The 12,648-nt window shown below is 41.2% G+C and overlaps 1 protein-coding gene across 1 annotated transcript in view; it reads left to right on the forward strand.

Annotated features, from left to right (window-relative positions):
• LOC119975519 (E3 ubiquitin-protein ligase RNF13-like) overlaps positions 1-12,022 on the forward strand; it is a 289,560-nt gene extending 277,538 nt beyond the window's left edge. Inside the window, exons 9-10 of the mRNA XM_038815305.1 lie at positions 8,068-8,148; positions 8,282-12,022. Of these exons, the coding sequence (XP_038671233.1) occupies positions 8,068-8,148; positions 8,282-8,670 (470 nt within the window). The 3' untranslated portion in view covers positions 8,671-12,022. The remainder of the gene's footprint in view (positions 1-8,067; positions 8,149-8,281) is intronic.
• The last annotated feature ends 626 nt before the right edge of the window (positions 12,023-12,648 follow it).

Consider the following 12,648-nt stretch of genomic DNA (forward strand, 5'->3'; position numbering starts at 1 on the left):
ACTCATTTACTTTATTCCGAATACTACGAGCATTCAGGTAAAGTACACTTATGTTGGTTTTTTTACCTCTGTTTTGAATCTTAACATCTCCAGTTTTATTCCTTTTGTTATTACTGGGCCTATTCACTGAGCTCCCTTCAGTCACTGTACCATGTACTGTCGCCCTTTTAGATTTTTGACTATGTCTTCTCTGCCTTGCACTTTTCCCCTTACTTCCTTTTGCTTCTGTCCCTGTTTTACTACCTTCCAACTTCCTGCATCGGTTCCCATCCCCCTGCCACATTCCCCTTACAATCGAGTCCCCTATCACTATAGCCCTGCCATTTTTCTTCCTGCCCTGCTGTGCAGCAGAGCCAGCCACGGTGCCATGAACCTGGCCTCTGCTGCCTTCCCCTAGTGAGCCATCTCCCTCAACAGTATCCAAAGCGGTATATCTGTTTTGCAGGGAGATGACCGCAGGGGACACCTGCACTGCCTTCCTACTCTTGCTCTGTCTTTTGGTCACCCATTTGCTATCTCCCTCAGTAACTTTCACCTGCGGTGTGACCAACACGCTAAACGTGCTATCCACGACCTCCTCAGCATCGCGGATGCTCCAAAGTGAGTCCATCCGCAGCTCCAGAGCCGTCAAGCGGTCTAACAAGAGCTGCAACTGAACACACTTCTTGCACGTGAAAGAGCCAGGGACAGTGGACGTGTCCCTGAGCTCCCACATCGCACACGAGGAGCATGACACGGGTCTGGGATCTCCTGCCATGTCTTAAACCTTAGGTAAACTTATACAACAACAATTTCAAAATAAAAATAAATAAATTAGACAATGAAAAGAAAAACTACTTACCAGTCACTTACCAGGGTTAAAAAGCACCTCCTTACATTCTGCACCGAATTATCTCACTGCACCAAATTACCAAGTTGCAATCCCACTCTGGATGAGTCTCACTCAGGATGTGTGTCCTTGAAAAGTGCGAGCTTACTGAGTGAGCTCTCTGTCTGTCTTTTATGCAGACCTCAGCTAATCGATGACTCAAAAAATACCTAAACTTCAAAGAGAAGAATACAATGTGCCCCTAAACAGGCCTCAGGTGATTGACAGATAACTGCCTCTCAGCAATTAGGGTGGGGGCAGCTTCAACCAATCAGACACGAAGCTACACACTGCACTTTTAACTAAAAAACAGCAGAATTAGATTTTCCACTTACCTTCCCTGATTTACCTCACTGCACTAAATTACCAAGTTGCAATCCCACTCTGGATGAGTCTCACTCAGGATGTGTGTCCTTGAAAAGTGCGAGCTTACTGAGTGCGCTCTCAATCTGTCTTTTATGTAGACCTCAGCTAATCGATGACTCAAAAAATACCTTAACTTCAAAGAGAAGAATACAATGTGCCCCTAAACAGGCCTCAGGTGATTGACAGATAACTGCCTCTCAGCAATTAGGCTAGAATGGAGTGGCCATATAACTATTGTGGCGGCAAGTTCACAAATCCAAACTATTGTTGGTTGTTGCATCTCCTACAACTCTCGCCTTATTAGATTCAGAGTGACATCTCTTCGCTGTCAGGACATGACCAATATACTTTAACTCAGACCTACGTACCTCAGTCATCTTCAGTTGCTGTTTTTTTTTCTTGTTCAGCTTCAGGTGTATCTGGGAAACCTTCTTTAACAATCTCACTATATCCTGATCATGGTCTGCAATATTCTTACATCATATCTGCACTTCCATAGACTGGCAGATCCTCAACGATCACTTCCACTGCTGGAAGATCATTGACTATCTCATGCTGTCTATGCTGATAGCCTTCTAGAGTAACACCAAATGGAATATGCAACCATTTGTACCTCGCAGATGGTATCCAGAATGTAGTCATGAAACTGACCGAATCATGCCCCGAAGTTTAAAAATGTGCTGCTGTGACCGATGAAGGCCTGGATATTTTGATTGCTGTGCATCTTTACAGTAGAACTCTGCATTCATCCAGAGTTAACGGGGGTTATTCAGGTAGCAACATTCTTGGTACAAACATGAACGTATTCTTCCTTTCATATTTTATCAAAAGCTGTGTTTATCCATTCCCCTTCCTCCTGAGCTCAGTTTGGCTGCGTGTTCTAATGGGTTTAATGTCAGCACTTAGGCCTTTTGTTTAGTAGCTGCTTCCAACAGTTATGTATCTGCTAAAACTGGTAATGTTATTCATTTCTCCCAGTGAGTAATTCATCATAACGGGACTCTGACGAAAGAATCTTTGCAACCTTCCATTACTGCTTGCCAACCCCATTGTTTCCAATTCCAGTAAGTACGAGGCGACGCCAGAAGAGTTCTTAATTTATACAAAACTGCGCACCACCCAACTTTGCCAATCTTTCCTATTTGGGTAAAGTTTTGAACATCATTGCAGTAATCAAGGTTTGAAAATGCAATGATTTAAATAGTTTTTTTTTCTGGGGGGGGGAGAGAGAGACTATGTAAAAAGGAACCAGAAGCTGATTGTAAAATATTTTCAGACAATATTTAGTGGGGGGAGAAAAGGTAGCTTATCTTGAAATTGTTTGGTGCAGTTACTTTCTGAGGTCAGATACAAATGTTTTTTTTTAAGGGACAATTTAGCATGGCCAATCCACCTAGCCGACACGACACTGGTAGAATGCGCAAACTCCACATGGACAGTGACCAGGGACCTCAGCGTCGTGAGGCAGCAGTGCTAACCACTGCCCCACCATGCTGCCATCTGTTACAAAAGTGATGTATGCGCTGTATGATTGTTTCAAGTAACAAAATAGGTGTATAAATATACACCTATGACTATTAAAATACAATTTTCATACCAGAGTTGAAGGACCCTACACTGACTGGGGTCGCAATATCCCAAGTCAATTTCCTGTAAGCAATATGGCATCCATCAACTGCATATGTGATTCTCTAATTATAAGGTAAAAGTTCTTTGGGTAGTTTAAATGTATCTATGATTGGAGGTTTTAGTGCAGCATAGTATTCTCTGCACAAGAAAATTGTGCTCCATCATTCTCGGAAGCAGTTATTGTAGCTCTTGTGATGCGGCCATTTCTTTAATAATCTTTATTGTCACAAGTAGTCTGACATTAACACTGCAATGAAGTTACTGTGAAAAGCCCCCAGTCATCACATTCCAGTACACTGAGGGAGAATTCCGAATGTTCAAATTACCTAACAAGCACGCCTTTCGGGACTTGTGGGAGGAAACCGGAGGGAACCCACGCAGAGACAGGGGGAACGTGCAGACTCCATACAGACAGTGACCCAAGCTGGGAATCGAACCTGGCACCCTGGTGCTGTGCAGCAACAGTGCTAACTACTGTGCTACCAAAAAGGATGTAAAGTGTATGTAAAAGTAGATATGGTTGAGGAGTTTTTGTTTTTACTGAGGCAAGTGGATAGGTGAGATCAGAGAGAATTTCCTCTTGTGTTGGTTGTCTCACCACCTGCCGCAGACCCAGTCTAGCAAATATCTCTCCTTCAGGGCTCAGTCGGTAGGATGATGGAAATTGAAGTGCTCCTCGCAGAGTATGTGCTCTGCCCTTGCTGCCTTTCCAATTGGTGTTCAGCTTTAGAGTGCTCATTGATCAGCTGATGGAGGATGCTGAATGATAATTGGCATGAGGTTTCCGTGTCCATGTTTGACCTGGTGCCACATCCTCTGAATGCACACCGCTATTCTGCCACCTCTGGTGGATCTGCCATGGAAGCAGGTTGTATCCCAATGACCGAGGAGTCTGGAATGTTAGCTGGAAGTATGATTCAGTGAGTGAGATTCTGGCAGGCAGTTGCTAGCCTAATCTGAGGGGCAATTCTCCCAATTTTGGCAGATTTTTGTGAGGGAGATTTTGAGATCAACTAGACTGGAAAGGCCCGCTTTCATACTTATCTCTTTTCACGATGATGCAACTGTGACTTGTTAGGCCCTTCACGCTCTTTCAGAAGGCAGCTAAGAGTTGGCCTCATTGCTTTAAGTCTGGAGTCGCATGTACACCAGACTGATTAAGGATGGCAAATTTATTTCCCTAAAGGTCATTAGTGAACCAGATGTGTTTGTACAATAATCCATGCTATCCGACCACAATGTGTGGATCCTCGCAACTAATTATTTTTGGATACCAAAAACCTTTTAAGACTTACTCTTGGTGCCAATGTGTCTGAGAAAATTACCGCAATTCGAAGAGTCCTCTTGAACCAGTGCAATCTGGGGGCCATGGAGTCTGATCCAGCATTCTAAGAACCAATATAAATAATCATGGAAAAATGAGCGCAAGTGCCTTTGGGTGTAACTCGTGTTCAGCGTTCCCCAACCTTTTGCACTGGTTTAGCTGTTTCCGAGTGGATTGTGGCTATTACTGGTGTTGTCACTTCTTCCTTCACCTTGATGCTAGGTATAAAACTGGATTGGATGGTAAAATATCATCTCAATTTGTTAATTCCTTGTGCAAAAAGCCATTCTCTGGTTAGTGGATGTGCCGCCTTCCTGTTCCATGTTGTGTTGTAACCACTTGCTCACATGATAAATCCTCAACCAACTTTGCAGATTTGCTATTTCAGATTCAAGGAAGTTTATGTCCTAACACACTGTGGAATGACTGTCTCTTGCATCCATTCTTTTCAATCAATATTGATTTTTTTTTAAAGAAACAAAGAAATAAAATTTTGAGGCAATTGTAATTTATTTTATTTGGAACACCCCGCGTTCAATGTTAAGGAGTAAAAGTGAAATGGCAGCTTTAATAACTGCAGTATAGAACTTGAGATCTGGACAAGTGTGGAATCTACAGAGATTTTGGATAAGATTCTTTTGACGGTCACATTCCTAGTTTTAAAAACTGTTGAAACTCTATCTCGAACAGCCAACAGATGATTTTCATCAGGTTAGGTGAGTTGAAGCCAGACCCCAGAAATAAAATGAAAGGAAATGTCTCAACTATTCTGACCTCCAAAACCATGAATACATGACCGTTTACTTGATGTGAGAGTAATATCACTGTGCCAAGCTGACACCTGTGAATCATTTTGATCCAATGCTAAACTTTCAGTGGGTGATCTAATGTATGCAAGTCACTTCATCCAAGTCTGGGTCTTGTATTAATGAGTAACCTGGGAATATTCTTGTCACATCAACCGTTTAAATTTGTTAGACTTTCAGAAACGGTCACACTGACCTTTATCTGCAACTTTTCTTCAGTTGTTCCTTGAATTAATTTGTCACCAATTAAAATGGCAGCATCGCTAAAATGGAGCATTGTCCAAGGCTGAGAAACCAGCTATGGTATCTGAAAGATTTGAGGTACAGTGAAAAGTATTGTTCTGCGTGCAGTCCAGACAGATAATAATCTTTATTGTCACAAGTAGGCTTACATTAACACTGCAATGAAATGACTGCAAAAAGTCCCTCGTCGCCACATTCCGGTGCCTGTTCGGGTACACAGGCAGATTCAGAATGTCCAATTACCTAACAGCACGTCTTTCGGGACTTGTGGGAGGAAACCAGAGCACCCGGAGGAAACCTACGCAGACATGGGGAGAACGTGCAGGCTCCGCACAGACATTGACCCATACTGGGAATCGAACCTGGGATCCTGGAGCTGTGAACCATGATACCCACTGCACTACCGTGCTAGATCGTTCCATACATGAAAAAAACATAGGACATTCGTAAATACGCAATGTAAATATATAGACACAGGCACGGGTGAAGCATATGGAGTGCAGTACTACTCAGTAGAGAAGATGTGTGAAGAGATCAGATCAGTCCATAAGAGGGACATTCAGAAGTCGGGTAACAGTGGGGATGAAGTTGTTTTTCAATCTGTTAGTGCGTGTTCTCAGACTTTTGTATCTCCTACCCCTTGAAAGAGAGAATAACCCGGGGTGGGAGGGGTCTTTGATTATGCTGCCCGCTTCCCCAAGGCAGCAGGAGGATGGGATGCGAGTTCGCGTGATCGAAAGGAAATTGCCTAGCTATAAATTTTCCAGTTTGCAGTAATATTTGTATCCATGCTTGTGTCTCTTTTTGTACAAGTGATTTTTTAAAAGATTAATAGCTTTGTTTGAGGAGAGTTGGAGCGGGCAAATTTTGGAGCTTATTAAATGTGTCATCCCTTGCATCAACACACCTTGGATGAGATTCTTCCGATTGGAAACTAAGTGCTCCCATCAGGGGGAAAAACAGTGATTCCTGCTGGTGCTAGGAGCGAACTCAACGTGGCACTCTGAAAATGTTTTACCCAGGATCAAGTTTTCCGTGCCATTCAATGGCACATCGGGGTTCTTGCTGGTCCTAATCTCTCTGACAGGTCCCAAAATGTCACTGCAGCGCCCCCTACCAATTGCTGGCAAGGTCCTCCCACCCTGATCACTGAAGCCCCCCCCCCCCCCCCCCCTCAAGTGACTTGGCAGTGCCAACCTGGTGGCATGCCCTCCTGAGGGATGGTAGGTATGCTCCCTTGCCTCCAGGGTGTCGAGGGTGCTCCTTCGTAAAAGGTGGGGGTCGGGTTGCTTGAAATTAGCTGGAAGGGCTCAGGTCAGGGGTCTTTCCTGGGATGGGGGTCGTTGAACAGGTCTTCCCATCTGCAGCCATTCAACCCTTTAAACACTCAGCATGCCAAGTTCAAAGATCTATAAGATGAAGGATTTAATATGTGGGAAACTTTTGAAGTGGTTTCTTTTCAGTTAACCTAATTGCCCGTTTACTTTTTCTAGCCTATTTGTTTGCCTAAAGCCTAAAAGCTTTATTGTGTAGATTTCTTAATTGTTGCATTAAGAGGCTTTCTCCAGAACCTTTGTTTTAAATTTGTGGACAAGTGGTCATTATCCAGCATGTCACGGTATTTGTATATTTTTAGGCAATTTTGAAGTGATATCATTGAATAATTTTTAAAAGAAGCTGGTGTCTTTGCCAAAAGAGAAACTCCAAAGAACAAGAAAGGAATGTTACCTCCGTATTTGGGGGTTTCTGTACTGCTTGACTCCTGAACGTTTCTTGAAATAATGTTGCAGCACCTCGAAATGTTTTTTTTTTCTGTAAGAAGGCTCTGTTTAGAAGTGCAAACACTGATATGAGATGCAAGAATTATATTGCATCACATTGCTGCCAAAACCCTGGAACTTCCTCCCTAATAGCACTGTGGGTGTACTTGCATCACATGGGCTGCAGTGGTTCAGGTCGGCAGCTCACCACCACCTTCTCGGGCCCGGGCAGGTGGGGAACAAATGGCCTAGCCAGCGACACCCACACCCTGTAAAAATTAATAAAAGATCCACAGTGAAATTTCTCACCTTTTCATAAGACTGGTAGCCAAATGCTATATTTTAGCTAAATTTGGAAGCAAATTCATCAATGTTTGCTGCAGCTAAATTTGCACCAGCATTTAAACAAAGCGGGAATTTCTCAAGCTTACAGACTATTGGAGACCGATTATGTGAAGTTATCAGATTTACTAACATGCATTGTGTTTCAGCCACTCATCTCTTGGGGTTTGCAAAGGAATTGGGGGTGGGAGAGTTCACAGTCAGTCTGATGAAAGGTCAATAGCTCTTCATCTTTGATACATGAAGCCAGATTTGCTGACTATTTCCAGCATTATTTTTATTTTCGATTTCCAGCATCTGCAGTATTTTGACTGTTGGCAATCGTAGTTTGATTAATGGCTAGTGGGGAACAGTTAGAGTATCACATATTTCTATTGTTAGAAGAGGCAGCTAGGCCTGGCCCTTTAGGTGTGGCGTACCCACTATTTACCTAAATGATTTTTGTCGTATACACCAGCAAGGAGCACAAGATAGCTGGAAATTTGCAATTAGGCCTAGAGATTAAATGTCACTGTGTGCTGTCTGGTTCTATTCATTGTGCCCCAAGAGAGGATCTGCTGTATAAACAGAATGTCACTCAGCTTGTTAAATAAATCCTGAGAAAGGTTGAATGCCTATTAGTGACTATTCAGACATTTTTAATATAATAGTTCATGTTCAAACAGCCTTGCACAAGTAACATGTCATCATAGAGCAGTAAAGCATAACCATTCCTTTTTGTTGCGGCAGGTGATGAATATGAGGTGTGCGCTATTTGTTTGGATGAGTATGAAGAAGGTGACAAGCTTCGCATCCTGCCCTGTTCACATGGTGAGCAAGTACTTGATCCTGTAACAAGCAAATTTCCAGCACAACGATATTAGATGGTGAAATTGTTAATTACTGTAGTAGTTTGCAAATGTCATAATTAATTTTTTGGTTTCCCCCTAATTCATGTACCTAGCATACCACTGTAAATGTGTGGACCCATGGCTGACGAGAACAAAGAAGACCTGCCCTGTCTGCAAACAGAAGGTGGTGGCATCTCAGGGAGAATCTGATTCGGAAACTGATGATGTAGACAGCAGCCATGAAGAAAACGACGATGCCTCCGAGAACACACCTTTGCTGAGGTCATCACTGGCCTCCACCAGTGCTCACTCTTTTGGTACCATGTCAGAATCTCGATCTCGCCAAGAAGCAGTGGAGTCATCGGAATATGAGGAGGAAGAGGGAGATAGCAGCGAGGCTGAGGATGGAATCAATGAAGAGACAGTAGTTCAGATGCAGCAGGATAACCCTGAAGCTATTGTTGAAGAGAGAGGAACGAGAGAATCTGCCGCAATAGTTTGATTTTGTTTTTTTTTAAAACATGAAACCTGCACACCCTCAGAAACGATGTGTCAAAATTAAAAGTTCAGGAATTTTTTTCCATTTGCTTTGCCAGTTTATGCATTGCAACTTCACAACATATATATGCAAATTTTGTAGAAATTTAAAATGTTTCACTGCTCTTTGCTCATTTTTGCTGCTAGAATGAAGTGCGGCAGCCTTCCACCAATGTTTGGGGTTAACATCAAACAGCCCTGATGCTTCCTCCTCCCCCCCCCCCCCCCCCCCCTTATCTCAATCATTGCTGTATTTTTTGCAATAGTTGCAGTACTGCTGGCAACCTGTACAATTGTTACATTGATCATCCAACCATGGTGGTCATGCGCAACATGTTATCCAGATACTAAGAGAATGATTTTAACAAAAAAAACTTGAAAACAAAAATGGCTCTGTTTCTTTGTAAAATGCTTGGTATAATCATGTTATTATAGCGATTTCCTGAATGTTCTGCACCAGAACCCAAGAATCCTCCTCAAATTGTTTCAAATGTAAGTACATCTTGCTTCATTTGCCCAAATAAGATTTATTGAAGTTGAAATTCTCAACTCATTTTGAATTTGGTTTTTAAATAGGGATATGCTGCATCTGGTTTGTAATTATCAATCAATAATAAATTTACCCACTTAACAGTAGGAATTGCAGTTAAAAGGCTAATTTTCTCCTGTGCATTATGTATTTACTAGTTTCCAGTTTTATTTTAGTGATTTTTTTTGGATTGCAGCCATCGAGTAGAATCCAGTAGGGTAGTATGGAATATGTTATAATTCCCAAGTTCGGTTTTTAATTGAAGCTACTTGAACAAACCTGCGTGGCACAGTGGTTAGCATTGCTGCCTCACGCCACTGAGGACCTGGGTTCGGTCCTGACCCCAGGCCACTGTCAGTGTCAAGTTTGCACATTCTCCCAGGGTCTGCATGGGTCTCACCCTCCTCTCTTTCCCCCCCCCCCCCCCCAAACACAAACATGTGCAGGGTAGGTGTATTGGCCATGCTAAATTGCCCCTTAATTGGAAAAACAATAATTGAACAAACCTTCTATTTTCTGTCATTTTGTTCAATCACATCTAGTTTTATCTGCGCTATGTACCATTTTGGTGTATAAAGAAAATCGTACATGAAGACTATTCTTAATTTAAAAAAATATTGTAATGGAATTAACTTCCAAAATTGCATGTGATTGTGATGATGATCCTGACTGGATGTGATATGATTTCACACAATTTATTTTAAGTTCTTTGGTCGCTAATTTATGTGGTTGACTGGGAAATGTAATCAAATGTCAAATTGTTAATGCCATATAATCAGTGGTATTTCTTTCCATCTCCTGCAACTCATCACTTATATGGGCGACAATGTGTATGTTATTTTGGTGACAATTAATTGTCCATTGAAAAGCCTAGCTTGAGACAAAGTAAGATTAAGACTAGATTTGATCAATATTATGGACCATGTTAAGTTTCCAAAAGATCTTTTTAGATTTTCAAAAAGCTAGACTGGTTACTTATAATTGGAGTGATGTAACATAATGTTGCATGACATGTGTGGGCATTTCTTTAAGATGGCGACAGGGAAGAGCAGCATGGTGGTGCAGTGGTTAGCATTGCAGCCTCACGGCACTGAGGTCCCAGGTTCGATCCCGGCTCTGCGTCACTGTCCGTGTGGATTTTGCCCATTCTCCCCGTGTTTGCATGGGTTTCACCCCCACAACCCAAAGATGTGCAGGCTAGGTGGATTGGCCATGCTAAATTGGCCCTTAATTAGGTACTCGAATTTTTTTTTTTAAATGGCGACAGGGTTTGACTATGTTCTTGATGTATTTATGCATTTGGGCCCTACTATTTTTAAAAATGTACAGAGACTGTTGTTCTGAAGTAGTTGATTTCTTGCATTAGAATTTTAAAAATGTTTGATCCTGTCTCTTTCCGATTCTGCTTCCAATTCATCCCAAAACTAATATTTATTTTTAAGACGTGTGTTGGATGTGCTATTTTGGTGTTTGAATATGTGCCTTGTTATGCATTTTAAAAAAACAATATCATATCTCCTTTGCTGCCAAAATCAACCTTAACATTATTGAGGATGCGTTCACTGAACTGACTGTTTAAGTTCTAGCACAGTGGAATCTTGGTCCATGCATGTTTGCTAAGTTACTCTTAAATTGGTAAAAGTATGTATGGAACTTGTGTACTTGGATCAGCCATGTTGAGGTTTATTCAGATTTTGTGGCAATGGAAAGTTTGAGTAAGCTTTGCAGTAAATCAGATAGGCATTAAAGTCAACCAGTCCCTCAAATCTAAAACATCAGACTCTGGAAATGAAATGCAGGAGCTGTTCATTTCCCTTCCGATGCAGAATAAGAATAAAATGTACCTGTTTGTATTTGGCATGAATCCCTAACATAGCAATGCCAGTTTACGAATCATTGTCCCTACCCAAGGTGAATGTTTTACAATTCTTACCGGTTATGGAATTGTGGGCACAACATGATAGTATTCAACAAATGTCTTTGTTGGATAACCTCATTGGAACACGTGATGCAGACTGTTAACCCATTTTAAAGAAAATAAGGCTGTCGTGCAGATTGTCCCTTTCCTGAGCTGCTGCAGTCCTTTTATGCCACTGAGCTGATATTGACCATAAGTTCCAAGAATCTGTTTGGTTCTGTTAATGGACAATGCACTGCTGCTGTAACACATTTATGGGCAGCCCAGTTTTCACCATGTTGAAAACTCCATGAGTGCATGAGGCAGATCTGATTTTTTAATTTTAATTTGCTGTAATATTGCACTGATCAACTTCTGAGGTTGCAAGTGTACTTGCCACTGTATTTTGAAATGTTACTTTATCATTTAATATTGGTGCACGGTGTTGGGGCAGGGGGTTGTATAGCTCAGTTTGCTATAATAATGTTTGTAAATTAATTCATTCCATTCAACTAATTTTGTACTCTTTTTAACCTGCATTTTTTAAACTTTAAATTGACGTGACTAGGTGGGAATGTGTCCAAAGAAAATCCACAAAATCATCTCTTTGGCTTTCTGTCCCTCCGCCCAGTATCTATTTTCATTTTTGAAAACTTTTACACTAAGTTGACTCGCCCAAAGATAAATATTTGATTTCTTTCTAATTTGAGACACATTCCCCCAAAGTAAATGTAGACATTTCAAAGCATTAATACAAAAGATGAGTTCATTTTTGAATGTGTTTATAAATGCTGTAAATGTACAACAGTTGTAAATAGAATACACAGCACTCCAAAGCTATAATACAAATGTATCCAGTTCTCTTTTCAAATAAAACTATGTAAATTGAAAGTTGGGCTCATAGTGTGATCATTTCATGGAATAAAGGACAATGTTTCCAACGGCCTCTTTTTAGTGCAGAAGTAAATTTGATTCTAGGGCATATGCTGTCTTCTAGTTCAAGAACCAGGCACACTAACAAAACATGGGTTTATTTTCCCATGTAAACAGCCACATAAATTTAGTCTTGCATTGTGACCTTATGAGCACTGAGTAGAGCCAATTGAGGAGTGCCTGATCCAGTAATTTGTGGTTGGATATTCACAAATTAGCATATAATAGAAATTCCAGCATTCATCCATTTTTTTTGCAGTAGCCACGCTCTTCTGGCTGTACCCGAGGCTGATTACTATGCAGTGATCTCTGTTGGAAAAACATTTGTATAAACATTTTCAAACTATGTCTATCATTAGAGGCTAGATGTACTGAATCCAGTTTCTAAGCTAGACTTTCCATCATTGACCTACGCTGGTTGGCCATTTCCTCTTAATTTAAGGATCTACAAATACATGCTTTATGGTCAGTGGACTATTGTTTTAATTGTCTATAATACAATTCCTCCCCCTACCATTTCATGTCACATTTAAACCTAAGAAATCTAAAATGCCTAAACTTCAAAATAAATAAGTACCTACCTT

The sequence above is a fragment of the Scyliorhinus canicula genome, chromosome 13 (assembly GCF_902713615.1).
Source record: "Scyliorhinus canicula chromosome 13, sScyCan1.1, whole genome shotgun sequence".
Classification (NCBI taxonomy): Eukaryota; Metazoa; Chordata; class Chondrichthyes; order Carcharhiniformes; family Scyliorhinidae; genus Scyliorhinus; species Scyliorhinus canicula.